The sequence below is a fragment of the Psittacula echo genome (genome assembly GCF_963264785.1).
Source record: "Psittacula echo genome assembly, chromosome: 22".
Lineage (NCBI taxonomy): Eukaryota > Metazoa > Chordata > Aves > Psittaciformes > Psittacidae > Psittacula > Psittacula echo.
The window spans coordinates 1,925,512-1,941,913 of NC_137758.1; the positions used below are offsets into that span (position 1 = coordinate 1,925,512).

Genomic DNA, 16,402 nt, shown 5'->3' on the forward strand with positions numbered 1-16,402 from the left:
AAAATAGTCTTCCATTTAGGTTGATTCTGGGTTTGATTTTCCCTTTCCTCCCTTTTCACTCTGTCCCCCCATCACCCCATCCTTTTAATGTGGCCCTTGATTTCTTTGCCTGAGGGATGATTGGAGGTCATGAGGGGAGAGCAGGGGCAGCCATGGGCTTTAAAGGGTGGCCATGAGGGGAGGTCAGCTTGCCCTTAGTGACATGGTTTACTGATGGGCTCGGCAGTCCTGGCGTGATGATTGAGCTCAGTGAAAGGCAGGTTTATTCTGCAGATGCACAAGTTCCTGTGTCTTAACCTAGGACCACACTGGAGATGCTCGGAGCAGTGGCTCCATCCTGCTTTAAGGCTCATTGAGGTGGACGTGTCCTCCCAGTATAGAGAGGGAACAGGGAGGAGTGCTTGCCCTACAGATCTTGCTTTGAAAGCACAGCATTCCTTTACACGGTTGTATCAAGTGCAATTGTGATATTTATGGGGAGAAAACCGTGTAAAACATGAAGAAAACAAAGCTGAGGGTTTAAAATTCGCTTCCTGTTTAATACCTTTGATCACAGGGAAAAACCAGTTTATCTGTTAGTACACTGTGCTTGATGTGAAATGGAAAATCCACAATGAGTTGCTTGAAAGCCTTGTGGTAATCAAGGAAGAAGAATTATTAATTCTCTTAAGGGGTCTGTGCTGAAGCTGACCTACTTTACAGCTGCAGTGTGTCTCGTGGCTGCGTTGGTACCAGCGAATGAAAGGTCTTAAAATACACCACACAGGGAAAACCCATGCACAGGAAGGAAGTGCACTGGCCAAAATGCTGGGCACTTCTCCATACCAGTGTAAGCATGTAAATAGACAAATACCATCAGTAAAACTGAGGTGCAGACATGGTAAGTACGTGCTATAGCTCTGCTCTCACGTGTGCATCCTTATGCACTGTGCTCCTCTGCCTTAGGTGCCTCAGGAAATAGCGATGTTGAGCTCTTCCTCTTTTCCCCAAAGGTAAGGGCTACAGAAGCCTGTTGGGAAGTGATGCTTTCTGATTTCTCACTGGGGAAATGAAGTCTCCCAGCTTTCCTACCTGCTTATTTTTAGAACAAGTTGAGAGGAGGAAGGGAGAGGGAATGAATTCACCAGTGTAGTGCTGTGATTGGAGTGATGGTTTCTGTTATGCTGGTAGCCCTTTGTACCCAGTCAGATACAGTGGTGGGATCAGAGCCTGATGCCCAGGGAGATGTACTGAATGCCAGAGGCTACAGCTGGAGTAATTCTACTGCATGTTACAGGCTAAAAATGTCACCTGTGTGTGTAGATTGGGCATGGAATACACTGCATTTGGCCCTGGATTGAGAGCAGCACTGAGAAGGACTTAAAGGTCCCTCCCAACCTAAACCATAAATTGCTTGGTTTGTTGAGATGGAGTGTCTGAAGGCCAAGATCCAATAGGATCAGCACAAAAATAAGAGCAATAGGAGATAGGGGTTGTTTGGAAGAGGCTCTTTAAGCCTGGAGTTTGGGAGGCAGTGGTGTGATGTGATTTCATGTAGGAGCAGCTTTTCAGAGTAGAGTGTTTTGGTGTCATAAGGAAAATTCCTTATTCCTGACATAGTGGTGAAAGAAATCACTAGTGGAGAAAACTAGATAATACAACTGTAAGTTAAATATGAGTGACTGAATCATAATGCACCATTACACTGGGAACTGATGAGCTGTCATCCAGAATGTGCATGTATATTGTACGGCACGACACAGGATTTGTTTTCCTAGCTTTGCTTTAAGACCTGGAGAGTCTGAAGCTTCCGAAGAGGTCTGCCCGGAATTCCTGTTCTGCAGGGCCGTGTGATGGTGGCCAAGCACCTTATCCATAAAGTTCTTGCAAGTCTTCTTTTAACAAGCCTCTTAAGTAGATGTTAACTAATGCATAATAGTTAGTTTTAGATTAGATACTAGGTAGACTGAGATGAGCTCTTAGGCAGAAGCTCTTTTCTGTGAGGTGGCTGAGGCGCTGGCACAGGGTGCCCAGAGAAGCTGTGGCTGCCCCATCCCTGAATGAGCTTTAAGCTCCCTTCCACCTAAACGAGGCTGGGATTCTATGAATAAACATCCTAATTATTCCTTTCTAAATGATGGAGAGAAATGGTCTTGTTAGAGAGCAGTTTCCAGGCTCAGCAGATTCGGGTTCCAGTTCCAGCCCTGTCACACGGGCTGACATAATTTTAGGCGATGTATCAGATAAAATCTCTTATCTCCGTGTGTTTCATTCCCTCTCTGATGGTTTCTGAGTGCTTCCCTGCTGCTGTGGAGCTTACACAGAAAGCATCTCCTGAACATCACGGTGTGCTTGGTGAAGCTGCACCATCCTTCCATCAGATTTGGATCCCCGTTAGTGAGGCTCGAGATCCAGCGCATGAGACGCTGACAGCGTTCCTTAGCTCTCCTCTTTATTATCCCCCCTAAATATTTTGAAGCTGAAGTCGTGAATGTTTGCTGGAATGTGGAACAGCCAAGCGAGTGCTGCAGCAGATCCCAAAACCATCTTGATTAAATTAGCAGGGAGGTGGAGGGGAGGAGGCTGGAACAAAGAGGCCGTTGAGGAGCTGGCACGGCGCGCTGGGAATCTGTGCTCCAGCCAGGGGTGGCAGCAGCCTCCAGCTCTGCACATGGTGCATGTCCCCCCTGTAGTAACAAAGGAGTATGTGTGTGCATGTGTGAGTGTGTGTGTGGATGCATGTGTGTGCTTAGGGCAGCTTCTTTCACTTTCCTGTTTCGGGCTGGAGAAAAGGCAGCTTGTGAGAACAGCACTGAGGCTGCAGGTTGCCCTGCTCTCCCCTTCCGCAGCCTCAGGCATGGGGGGCTCCCATGCTGTGCCATCATCTGAGCGCCTTAATGATGCGCATCAAACTAGATAATCTCCCAGATCAAGGGGACAAGTGTTTAGCCTTGATGGGATGAGGAGGTGACACGGTTTGTGGGGATGCTCCTTCCCCACAGTTCATTATTGGAGTCAAAGAGGTAAGATTTGGTTCACAAGCCCTTCCTCGGGGGTTTTAGGGGATGTACAGACAGACTCCAGTTGCAGGTACAGCCAGGAATAGATAAGGATGAAATTTATCATATTTCTTTTTTTGCTTTTATTTGTCGCTTTTTCCTGGAAGGCTGTTTACAAAGTGCATCATTCGAAACCCCATCTGCCTTTGAACAACATAATAAAGAGATTGATGTTGAAATAGCAATTGGTACCTGGAGACGTTTGCAAGTGCAGAGATGATGCGGTTGGTTATCCTTGGCATGCATTTCAGTTGTAATTCCATGCCACATTCTAGCGTGAGCCTGAAGTCCCGCCTGCCTGTGTGATGCTGGTTTTAACCTGGATGCACTTGGAGCTCTATGGGGCCTCAGGCAAGTTCTCTGTGTGTCAGGTCCACCACCCTCTACAGCACTTGAGCAACAGCTTCTGTGCTAATGTCTAAGGCGTTTTCCTTTGCCTTTCCCAAGCAAACCCTTCTGCTTCCTCCAGTGCCTTTTCATTTATCAGGGCCACCGAGCTAATTTTCCCCCTAAACCTGTTTGTGTTGGTGGAATCAGTAGAGGGAGCAGCAGTAAATGAGCAGTGATCATTGCACAGCTCTTGTTTTCGTGGCACCTGTGATCTATCTTACCTTCATCTTAATGGGAGTTCTTTTCCAGTCCAGCAATCTGGCAGTTCCTTTCTCGAGAGCTCATTTGGAAGCACAAAGACTTGGGTGTTTTGACAGTTCAGCTCTTAAGCTGCTGCTTTTCTTCTTCAACCTGAGCATGCATTAAAATATTCATTTTCATCTTTCGCATAATTGATGCTTCAGCAGTTTCACAGTGAACGAGCAATTTTATGCAGGAAATAAGCAAATGAGCTGAAAAGAGCTGGGTGAAGGGCAGGCGATCGGTCCAGCCTTGAACCAGCACAGCTGAAGAGCTCCTTCTGTGCGAGAAGTTCAGTGCTGAGGGCATTTCAGACAGAGGCAGTCACTTCCATTAATCATCTCCGGTGGTGAGGGAAAAGGCAGTCGTAAAAATCTTTGCCACCCGTATCAGTGCAGGGACGAGCAGCAGCTTCAGCTTGCTTCTTTCAGAGATGGAAAACCGTGGATCTTGTTTCTGGCAGTGGATTGGAACCGGAGGAGCTTTCAAGTCCCTTCCAAGCCAAACCATTCTAGGACTCTATGGAGCACTGCATCTTCAACGAGCCATTTCTACTCCAGTATCTGAGGGTGTTCAAGAGCGACTGTGCCCTGGCGAATCCAGGAAATAAACTTAGTATGTTCACACAAGTGAGAGCTGCAGACCTTGCAGCAAAGCTTCCTGCATGGATCTGTCTCTATGAGGCTTTGCCAGGCCCCACCTGAGCACCCTCATATCCTCAGGGATCAGTACGATGAGATGACACCAGCAACTCGTGATGTGTGTGGTTGGGGGACAAGGAATAAGGGTGAGAGGGGTGAGCAGGCGGTGGCACAGGGCTGGCAGTGAGGTGCAGGATCAAAGGGAGGAGCAGCAGGGCTGCCTGCAGAGATGGGAGCGTGAGGGATGTGGTGGATGGCTCTCATGCACTTGAAGTATTGCCCGGTTCGTGGTACGATGGAAGAGCATTCCTGTTGGCTTTCTTATCCTGCCTTTCTTTAGCTTCCATACCGACCTGTCCCACATTCATAGCTCTGCTTGATGCTGCTAAAATGGGCAAATCTGTGTGTTTGAAGGCTTGCACTGTTGAAAATCCCATGTTCTTTGGAAATTTCCCTGTCTCCGAACTGTCAGGCTTCTCTGCCTGTGCATATGTAATGTTTCACTGTATTAATCCTGTTTGTACAGTTTGACCAGCAGTGGCTCTGGGCTGAGCAGTTATTGGATTTGCTGGCATAAATAGCAGTGCTTAATCGAGCCTACAGGATTTCTAGCTGGGGAGCGTGCTCACTTCCTCTGCCTTTTCACTGTCTTCCCCAATTAACTTTCATTTCTGTGTTTTGTTGCAGAGCAAGGAAGTGGGATTGCAGCTCCAGGAAGACTTGATGAAAGTCTTGAATGAACTCTACACGGTAAATCAAACTGATTCTCTTGGCATCTTTTCAGGCAGAAGGAAGAAGTGTTTGACTTCTCCCAGCCTGCCGTTACAACAGGGACTAAGCACCAAGGCTGATAAATGTCTGCAGGCTGTGCAGCTCAGGGCGGCTGGTGCTCACCAGTCTGTAGAGCACCATAAATCTCACTTTTTCACTCTGTCCCTCTGTTTCAGCTCTATAAGTGTTGGCTCCACTTCTCAGAGATCTCACCTTAATGCACATCTGCTGCTAGCTGCAGTGTTGGGTTTAAAAAGAGTTATAGACCTTGTAACAGTCTTACAATACCTAACGGGTCTATAAGAAACCTGGGGAGGGATTTTTGACAAGGGCCCGTAGGGACAGGACAAGGGGGAATGGCTTTAACCTGCCAGAGGGGAGACTGAGATGAGCTCTTAAGCACAGGGTGCCCAGAGAAGCTGGGGTTGCCCCATCCCGGCCGTGTTCAAGGCCAGGCAGGATGGGGCTTGGAGCAACCTGCTCTAGGGGAAGGTTTAAGCTCCCTTCAACCCAAACCAGTCCATGATTAGAGTTACTTCCAAACACACTGCAAGTCTTCAGCCCGTGGTGCTGTGTGGTCTCCATGTACAGAAGGCAGCACGCGGCTTCAGCGGGGGGACCCAACTGTGTTTATTTGTTCCTCAGCTCTTTCAGCAAAACAGCTCCCTTTAGAGTCATTCTCCTCCATCTGTGCTCTTTGCTTCCCAGTCTATCCATTGGAGACACTGAGAACGAGGCACTGCCTCGGGAAGGAGAAGGAATGCGTTCATAAAAGTTCATACGCTGCTCCGGGCCGTCTCTGCTCACGGGGATGAATGGCAAAGCCTGTTGCTTGATTAAATTCTTGCTTTCTGCAGCTGTTACTGAGCTGGTTCTCTTTGAAAAGCAGAACCCACACACGGTTTTGTTGCTCAGAATGTCCTTTTGTTTGTCCTTCCTTAATGATATGTTGGGTCATTGCACTGAGATATGTTTCCTTTGCTCTTTCAAAGGATCCCAGCCTGGTTTGGGTTGGAAGGGACCTTAAAGCTCATCCAGTTCCAGCCCCCTGCCGCAGGCAGGGACACCTTCCACTGGAGCAGCTTGCTCTGAGCCCATCCAGAGGAGTAGCAGAATCCCTGTTTTCAGGCAAAATGGATAGGGATGAAGTCTTCAGGTTTCCTCCATAGATAAAGCCTAGAGGATTATAATGACCTGTAAGTTTTTGGTAGGAAGTGTCCTGTGTCAGCCCATGACTGTGCTGTTGCCCTCAGCAGGCAGAGCTTGTGGGTGCCAATGCGGCACCATCAGCAGGATAAAAACATTAAAACTGGAATTTCTCTCTCTGCTTCTCTTGCTTTCTGCCAGTCCCACTCTCAGTGATAGAGGAAAAGAAACTGCTTTGCCTCTATTATTATAAATGCCTGCTTTATAGTCTAAGCATATGCAGGAGCCGAAAGTGTGTGTGTGTAAATTATTCAGCAAGCCTCTCCCGAACACTGGCTGCACTCACATTCTCTTTCATGTTTAAATACAACGTCTCTTTGTATCTGCAAACCTTTGCTGATCACTGCATGAAGGCAGAGCATGTGTCTTCCTTATGTAAAATCATGTTATGGTTCAGCCTGAGGTGAAATAGGTATAAACGGGGGTTCACCTGAAGTAATTGATTTGCAGGTGGGGGCTTTATTAATGCTGGAATGGCGCTATTGGGGTGTCTTTATGGAACTGTGCATTTTGGGGGGCCCTTATAGAAATATGCTTTGCATTGATGGATGAGGAAAGCTAGTTGACATGTTATGTCCTTTGGTGGTTTTGTTCTGTTTCCTTAACGCACAGCTAGACATGAATATCCTGTGACATGAAGGGGGAGTATTCCTGTGACTATCTGTACTTATCAAACATGTGCTATAATAAGAGTTGTCTATCCAGGGTCCAGTACAGTTCTCCCTGAGCGAAAGAACCACACTCTTTTAATACTATTTTCCTTAGATAAGGTGAACAGGAGTACTTCTGCATCTCCAATTGGATTTCAACAAATGGAACCTGAGCTGCTTTGGCAGCCGTTATGTTCAGATTATTGATCTGCAGGACAGCTCCTTGGGATTTGGGATGTGTAAAGGCCTGATTCATCCAGGTGGAAGACTGACAGGCATTCCTTCTGCAGCCTTACCTGCTGATGAAAGCTGTCATTTCCCAGCATTGGCATATAATTTCCCTTGAATGGTGAGGAAGCTGGGTTTAATCTGTATCTTTATTTGGTTTCTATGCTTCCTTTATTGGATCATACAAGAAGGCTCATGCCAAAGTGAAACAAAGAAGCAGCTGCAGCATCATCCACTTTGATTTCAGATTCATTCTGAGAGCTGCACTTCCACTCAGGCGTCTTCTGTCCTGCTTTGTTGAGATGGGAAAACTCCCATTTTGCCAGTTGAGATATTTCTAACTCCCGGTTACCAACCAGATCTGGCTTGTTGGGCACTGTTTGAATGCCTTTGCTTAGTTAGTATCATATATAAACATGATGGGCATCTATATATAATATAAACGTGATGGGCAGCTGTTATGAAATAGGTATGTTAAAGAAGCGTATGGTTTTGGGGGTGCATTGGCAAAGATGATGAAGCATATGACCTCTTCCTTAGGATTTTGTCCTTCCTCACCCGTGAGCTTTCCAGGTACATCATTCCTGTTCTCCCTGAGGCTTGGTCACGCCGCTAAAGTAAGGCAGAACGCATGGCTGCCTAGTTAGGTGGTTAGGTAAACCCATTTCTTCCTCAGCAAATGGAACTGTGGAGCTCTCTGACTCTTGGCTATCATTTTCTGCAGGTTATGAAGACCTACCATATGTACAACGCTGACAGCATCAGTGCTCAGAGCAAACTGAAAGAGGCGGAGAAGCAGGAGGAAAAGCAGATTGGGAAGTCAGTGAAGCAAGAGGACAAGCAGACACCGCGCTCCCCTGACTCAACTTCCAACGTCAAGTTTGAGGAGAAACATGTTCGACGAAGCTCTGTCAAGAAAATAGAGAAAATGAAGGAGAAGGTACTGCCCTAGTGCTTGTGTAGAGTGCTTGGGGAGGATTTAGGCTCTGAAAAGACCAAGTTTAGGCCTAGCTTCTGTTGGAGAAGGTGGGGTGCCTGCACCAGCCCTCAGACTACCTATGGGTTTCTATCAGCCACTGTGGTAGTGCTGGAGCTGGACTGTAACCTCATAAACCCACCTTGTTCCTTCATTCTAACCTCAATCTTCCCCAACCTGCAGCCTGTTTTAAGAGAAGACTTGAAGTGCAGAACTGTTTAGTATAATACTGCTTAAAACCATCCTCATAATTAATCTAAGTCTTTGAGTCTTGAGGAAACTGGAATCCAAAAGAGGAGAAATGTGTGAGCACAGTAAGATGGTGCAGTGTTCTCTGGTGTTACTAAGATTGCTACTACTCCTGCTGCACCTCTTTATAACCTCTGTTCTGTTTGTGGTTCTCTTCTAGCGCCAAGCAAAGTACACAGAAAACAGACTGAAGGCCATTAAGGCAAGAAACGAGTATCTGCTGGCTCTGGAAGCCACCAATGCATCTGTATTCAAGTATTACATTCATGACCTGTCTGATCTCATTGATGTAAGTGCTGCTGCTTGGGTGCCTGCAATGAGTGTCATTGCCACTAACCCTCACGTGTCTTTCCTTCATTCTTCAGCATCTTCTACACTGGTACAACTGGTAACCTCTGTACAGCTGTGGAATGAGGACCTTGGATGGGCAGCTTAGAGGGTAACAACAGGCATAACAACTGGTCACTAAGCTGTTAAGTGAGCTTTTCGTCATTGAGTAACTCAGTTTTGTTGCACAGATAGAAACTCACAGAAGAAACCTGACATTGAACCGTGCAGAAGGAGGACTTGCTCGGTTAACATGAAACTCGGCTTCAGTATCACAGTTGCTTTACATTTTTTATTCACTATTTCAAGCAGACAAGCAGGATTGTAATGCAGAGGCACATTTTCAAACAGAATGTTAACTGTAGAGCAGGTAAAGCAGCTGGTAACAGAAACTGAGGACAGAAGCGTCTTCTAAAGCTGCTTTTACCTTGTTTTGCAAAATTCCATCTATTTCAAGGCCAGTGCTTTCTCTAGCGTATTTCACAAGAGGGATGAACCTTCCTGCTTTTTAGACCTTCTGTTCTCTGACACCTCAATCCACTGGTGATGGAGGTTCTGCTTGCCTCTCTGTTCACACAGAGAAATGAAGAAATCGACTGGCTACAGAAACCAGTCCCCCCTTTCCTTAAGGATGCCCTCTGCAGAAACTGAGTAAACCAGGAGGTTGTTCCCCAGCTACCTGCAGTCTGTTGTATTCAGGGGACATCATGCCTGCTTTTGGTAAAACACACAACAAAACCCTCCTTTCACTGAGTAAAACCAGTGAGGAGTCCTGAGACATCTCACAACTACATAACTGGGCAGAACTGGAGTACCAGATGCACTGAGCACCTTGTGTCTGGGTCACTGCCTGCTGCTTGCTCTTACTCTGCTTGCCAAGCACTGCTAGAGCCACTCGGCTGCAAAGCCTGGAGGGAGCTTGCCTTGTAGGAGGGGGAGGTAATGATAGAAGTGTCTCTAGACACAGGCATTAAAGAGCACTCAGATCATTATTAATTAGTCAGCTATTATCATAGCTAACAGTATATATAATGCATTTATTCAGCTGATCACAAAATGACATGAAGTGCACTTCTCTGCTGGGTGTTTATTTAAGCCTGTCCTTTGGAGGTCAGGCTCCTCAGTACTGGATGGTGTGGGAAGCATTGTTATTGTAAAGGGTCGTGATTTGCACAATTGCTGTGCTGCAGAGCCCCGGTTGGTTTGCACCTGCTGCCTGTTCACACCTTTTACACATCTGCTCTACCTGAATCGTGCCATTTGGTTTGCTTTTGTAAATGTACAGTAAAAAGTCTATTTGGTTTTCATAAACCCAGAACAATTTTTGATTCCTTTGATCCTGATGGATTTTTAAGCCAGCTTTTAATTCTCTTCCTTGATTTAATCCTTCGGTGATACCGCATCTTGAAATAGAATCTAAAAGCAATCTTCCGAGTTGCTTCCAAGTAGATTGTGTTTGGGCAAACAGCATTGAACTTGCCATGTTTGTACAGCCCATTGTGTGCTTCCAGTGTGCAGGGCAGGGTAACAGTGAGTTAATTCTGCCTCATGATTCAGAGCAAGAGATTGTTCCTGACATAGCCCAGTAGTTTTGAATTTCCTGACTTCGGGGACTGAGGCAGCTCTTTGATGCTAATGAAACATTACAGTAATGGGGAAGTTTGGATTAACTCCTATTTATGAAAGGGTCACTAGGATGGAATCTAAAGAAGAGAAAAGATGGGGGGGGGTGAGTCCTTATGATGCTCTCCCTGGAGTAGGTTTACTGTTGGTGTTTACTCCCGGATCTCAGAGTTTCCTTTCCAAATGTAAACTGCATTCTAAACCAAGAGGGCTCTTTCTTCTTACATCTTCTGTTTGGGACGTGTTTGAAAGCTGCCAGCTGGCAAAGGGTTAATGATCTGTCCTGTTGGGAAGTGAATTTGAATGGGTTATCATTAAATTCTTATAAAAAATTGATTTCCTTGGAGAACGATTCCATCAAACATTTATATAACCCAGAAAAGGGATGGGGAGACAGAGACGTTTATAAATGTGGTACGTTGGCCTCTGAAAAATGTTCGGGTGGGGGAGTGGGCTGAGAAATGTTTTCTGTCACACGGAGCCAAATGTTTCAGTAACATAAAGCCAAAAGCTTTTGTGTTCATAGAATCCCAGCCTGGTTTGGGTTGGAAGGGACCTTAAAGCTCCTCCAGCTCCAACCCCTGCCACGGGCAGGGGCACCTTCCACTGGAGCAGCTTGCTCCAAGCCCTGTGTCCAACCTGGCCTTGAACACTGCCAGGGATGGGGCAGCCACAGCTTCTCTGGGCACCCTGGGCCAGCGCCTCAGCACCCTCACAGGGAAGAGCTTCTGCCTAAGAGCTCATCTCAGTCTCCCCTCGGGCAGGTTAAAGCCATTCCCCTTGTCCTGTCCCTACATCCCTTGCCCAAAGCCCCTCTCCGGGGTTTCTTGGCTCAATGTAGTCCTGCTGCTCAGCAAGGTGGTGTGTAAAATAGCAAGTCCCATTTGACTTTCCAGTCCCAGCAGTGACCTCCCCTTGTGCAATGGATAAGCTTTGCCTCTTAGACAGATGTGTGCTGGAGGAGGGCAAGGACAGGGAGGCCAAACTGCTCACCCTGGGTGAGTGTGCAATGGTCTGGCCCACAGTAGGAGGGGAAGAGGAGCCACTGCTCCTGCTAAATCTGAGCTGATCCTCATGCTGGCTGGACTGTTGGTCCATCTCCGTCTGGCTTTCCCCAGATTACTGCAGAGAGCAGCACTGTGATGTGCATGCAGAAGAGCGGCTGTTGATCCAAGACTGCCTCCACACGTGCACATTCTCAATCAAGCATCTTTTGTTGCTGGGGTTTTTTTGGGCTGGTTTTTGTTCTTTCTGATTGAATATAATATCCTTTAATTCTCTGCCACCAGCCTAACCAGCAACTGCAGCTCTTTTTACCACCTGCCACAGCTGGTTGGCACAGGAGCCAGGCATCGAGCAGCATGTGGTGACAGCAATTCTCAGCAGGCAGGGAATGGTCTTCTCCCTCCCTCTTTCCTCCCCTTCCTTTTCTTTTTGCGTTTGCACACAATGACAGTGATGAGACCCAAATGATGGGCGAGGAGGAGATTTCATGTGAATTTTGCTTACAGAGCAGTGCAGCAATCAAGCAGATGGTCGCTTTCTTTCCTGTTGGATTGTCTCCTAGTGTATGTAATCTTGCTTGTAACTCCAAGAAGGTGGGCTCCTTGCTTGCTCCCTTTATTGGATGTCTGAAGAATTCAGGCTGGTTCCGATCCTAATGAAAAGCTCCTTTCTCCCTTCTGAAACGTGAAGAATTGGCTGCGCAGCCACAGTGGAGATGAAGCTCCTGGATTGTCTTCCAGTGACATCATCCTGCTCTCACAGCCAGGAAATTCTTGACCACGACCACTTTCTGCTCGAGAGTTTTGCTCTTCTGTTTCACCCCAGCAGTGAAATCATCGCAGCCGCCTGCTCCTTGCTTTTTGGATGACTCTGCTCTTTATGCCTGTGATGTCCAGGTCATGTTCTTGCTGTCTGAAGTACACTGAATCAAGCAGCTTTCTGTTTCTTGGGTAGAAGTATTTAGATGCAGGTTAACTTCTGCAGATGTTCCAAACCCTGTGGCTTGTTACTACAGATAGCACTTTAGTGCCTTTTTTCCTCTTACTTGGAACAATTTTGTGTAAGGATTTTGGAGTATGTTCAGTGGGAATCAGTGCCCCTAAAGTAAGGTTCGAATTAAAGAAATAGGCTGCCATGTTATTGAACGTTCCCACTTCCAGGGTGCTTGTGTTTAACACCATGAAATGAAGTCTTTACTACTCCATGACTGCAAACTGTTGTAAGTTTAAGCTGTTCTTGTCTTGACACTAATTACAACATGATGTTAACATTTGGTATGGGCTTATAGGTTGAAAGTTCTGTTTAGGGCCTGCTCTTAGGACCCCCAGTCAAAGTGCCTCTGCAGTCAGTGAGACATGTGGGACTGTGCTGGTACCCAGAAGATGATAAAGCATCCACAACTTGCTATCCATTTAGATAACTTCTGGCTTCAGAAGCATTTTAATATCCATTGCAGGATTTCTTTGCTTATTCATATGGAATTGTGTGTGTTTTTCCAGCAGTGCTGTGACCTGGGATACCACGCTAGCCTCAACAGAGCCCTCAGGACATTCTTGTCTGCTGAGCTAAACCTGGAGCAGTCAAAGCACGAGGGTCTGGATGCCATAGAAAACGCCGTGGAGAACCTGGATGCCAACAGTGATAAGCAGCGCCTGATGGAGATGTACAACAACGTCTTCTGTCCACCCATGAAGTTCGAGTTTCAGCCGCACATGGGTGACATGGTCAGTTTGTAGTCCTCCTCCAGCTCTAGCTCTGTAAACACTTCCACCTCTGCCTGTTTACTGCCCTTGTCTTTGATAGATAGACCCACTACAAGGCCACCTGCTTGGCTCTGTTTTGAGGAGGAGGAGAGAAGCTGATGTAAAGATTAAGCAGAGGCTCATGGCACAGATGTCAGAATATGACTATCAAAGCGACTGAAGCTGAAAATGCTTCATTAAGAATTACACTTCATGGAGTATAATACTGCATGTGGATAGGAAACAGCTTTAGCCTCTCATTCAACCCACAAGATTACCCCTTCACCCTGAGACAAACTGAAGTTTGAGATTTGAAGGGGCAACAAGAAACTTAAATGCTGGTTTTGGGAAGGATTTGAGTGTGGAATTGTAGAGTATAAAAGGTTTATAATGGTGCTTTTTGCATCTTCCCTATGAGACAAAGCCGTCAGAGGATTTTAGGTTTTGGCAGTGGAAATCTCTCTCTCTCTTTAGGTTTATCAAGATGTGGTTACTCATCTGGGAGCTGTTTAAAGTCACACAGGCTGAAAGCAGTTCTAAATGGGAACACATGTGCAATGCAGTAATTTAGGTCGATTGGTTGGATTTCTGGATTTTCCTCCTGAACCCGGAGGAAACACTGTCAGGTCTCTTGCAGCCAACCTCTTCTTCTGGGCTAAGGATTATAATCGCTGCTTAAGGCTCCTTTTTGTCTCTTCCCCCTTAAGCTAAACCCTCAGACTGCAAATGACCTCTCTCAGTTTTCTGTGCTTTGGAAGGATCCTCTAAGATCCTGGGAAGAAAAAGCATCACCTGCAGGCTGTCATGCACTTAACAGCTCCCATTCACTGAGTCATTTATCTTGGTTCTTCTCAAGGCCAAGTGAGGGTTTATCAGTGCAGGCTGATGGCCTTGGTGCAATGGTCCTGCGTATACCAGATTGCATATGTGATGTGTGATAAAACTCCAGTTTCTGCCTTTAAAAAGTAGCCTTATGCATGAATTGTGCCTGTTGCTGCAGTGTACAGGTAGGTGAGCTGAGCCTGCCCCAGGCTGCCTGGCTAATGCGTTGAACCACGTTCTTCCTGATGTGCAGTGGGATTTAGCCTAATATCTCTAATAAAGCACGTCAGGCTTCCAAAACACATGACAAGCTTATATGACTGCGAGTAGCTAATATTTTCTACTACTTCTTTGATGTTCACTTTCTCTCTTGCTCCCTTTTCAGCACAGTCAGGAAGGGAAGTGCTATTTTTGAACATGGACCTTTTCCACTGGTTCAAATCCAGGGCTGCAAAGTTTTAAATGAAGCACTTTGGGAGCTGTTTGCTTCTAATAATTGAATGAAGTAACTGCAGTGTTCCTGATTATGTGTTTCTTCCCCCAGCACTCTAAAAGCAGTGCTCTTTCTCTTCCAGGAGTCACAGCTATGTGCCCAGCAACCAGTCCAGAGTGAGTTAGTGCAGAGGTGCCAGCAGTTGCAGTCTAGATTATCAACGCTTAAGATTGAAAATGAAGAGGTGAGCTAATGAACCACAGATCAAGAACCCTCTTACAACTTCCAGTGGGGAGTAGGGGCTGGGGAAGGAATAACCTGAGTTATGGCACACAGGATGTGAAACCAGTAATACCTGTTTATTAGTAGAACCATAAAATGGTTTGGGTTGGAAGGGATCTTAAACTTCACCCAATCCCAACCCCTGCCACGGGCAGGGACACCTTCCACTGGAGCAGCTTGCTCCAAGCCCCTGTGTCCAACCTGGCCTTGAACGCTGCCAGGAATGAGGCAGCCACAGCTTCTCTGGACACCCTCACAGGGAAGAACTTGTGCTTAAGAGCTCATCTCAGTCTCCCCTCTGGCAGGTTCAAGCCATTCCCCTTGGCCTGTCCCTACAGGCCCTTGTCCCAAGCCCCTCTCCAGGTTTCCTGCAGCCCCTTTAGGCACTGGAGCTGCTCTAAGGTCTCCCCTTAAGGAGCCTTTTCTTCTCTGGGCTCACCTAGCCCATGTCCCTCAGCTGCTTCAGCCCTTGCAGCATCTAGTAAAACATTTCAGGGTACTTTGTGTTTTCTTGCAACACCCTATCCTCATTTTTTATGTACTCTGATTCCTGCTGGCCAGGTTAAGAAGACTATGGAAGCTACGCTCCAGACAATCCAGGATATAGTCACGATAGAGGACTTTGATGTCTCGGACTGCTTTCAGTACAGCAACTCCATGGAGTCTGTGAAATCCACTGTCTCGGAAACATTCATGAGCAAACCCAGCATTGCCAAGAGACGGGCCAACCAGCAGGAGACAGAGCAGTTCTACTTCACAGTAAGGAGTTAATTTGCAGTACAAGCACGTGTAATGTATTTAGAATTACACTCGCAAGAGAGTGCAAACTGATGCTATCGCCTTGCAAAAATGCTGCTGTGATTGATTTTTGGCCAAGCAGAGTAAGTATCTTAGGGTTTAAAAGCGGGTGCTTTGAATTCTTGACAAACAGGGATCCCTGTGTTGATGCAAACTTAGGCTGTGGATAAATTGTGTAAAATTTGATTTCTCCTGTATCTAAAAGGATTTGTCTGAGGGAGAGCTCAATAGCTTGTAAATATCAATTTCAGGAATAATGCAAACTAAAGGAATGTTGAGCTCTTTCATTTTTCGTTATTATCATCTTACAGTTTCAGCTCACATCAGCTTTTAATTGAGTCAATGCCTTTTTACAAGATGCTAAGAGCTTTTTAGATTGAATTTCATAACAGACTCTGTGTTTTTAATGCCTAAATTAGATTGATGTTGAACTGTTGAATTCATTTCCATTTAAAAGTGATTTCAAATCAGCAGATGAAAATCCTGTCTCTTACCTTGGTTACTTTGTCATTCCTTTGGGCATCTTTTGCTGTATTTAATGCTCTTTACATTCCTCTTCCAAGAATGCTGTTAGTTATTAGAAGCCTGAAGTTTCTGTGCAGATTAAACTCGCTGGCAGGATGGTTCCTGTCAGACTTTGGCTTAAATGAATGAAAAAGCCTTTGTAGAAGGTGAAGCTGGTGATTGAAACTGTGCAGAATGGAGCTGGCCATGGAAGCCCTCTCTAACCAGCCTAATCGGGTGCTTGGTTGATTGATCTACTGCCCTTTATTAGGATTTCAAGCTTTGAATCTATAAGGAGCAGGTTGTTCAGTGTATGAGCAAACACTCCGATGGATGCTAATGAGAGTGAGGACAGAGCTGTGCAGTGATCTGGGCGAGGCATTCTTTGTGTAGGGGGAAAAGCAAAGTGTACTGCAGAACGGAGATTTAAATCCCCTCATACCTTATGATGTGCTAAATGCTGAGGGATAAGAATGG

General features: G+C 46.2%; 1 protein-coding gene across 3 annotated transcripts in view; it reads left to right on the forward strand.

Annotated features, from left to right (window-relative positions):
- Window positions 1-16,402, forward strand: part of SRGAP2 (SLIT-ROBO Rho GTPase activating protein 2) — a gene marked incomplete at both ends in the record, with an annotated part of 86,318 nt that overhangs the window by 43,582 nt on the left and 26,334 nt on the right. For 2 of the 3 annotated variants that reach the window (XM_080632946.1, XM_080632944.1), the window contains 6 exons: window positions 4,997-5,059; window positions 7,889-8,104; window positions 8,550-8,678; window positions 12,844-13,068; window positions 14,484-14,585; window positions 15,185-15,382. In XM_080632946.1, the coding sequence (XP_080489072.1) occupies window positions 4,997-5,059; window positions 7,889-8,104; window positions 8,550-8,678; window positions 12,844-13,068; window positions 14,484-14,585; window positions 15,185-15,382 (933 nt within the window). The remainder of the gene's footprint in view (window positions 1-4,996; window positions 5,060-7,888; window positions 8,105-8,549; window positions 8,679-12,843; window positions 13,069-14,483; window positions 14,586-15,184; window positions 15,383-16,402) is intronic. The other variant, XM_080632945.1, reaches the window with a different exon arrangement.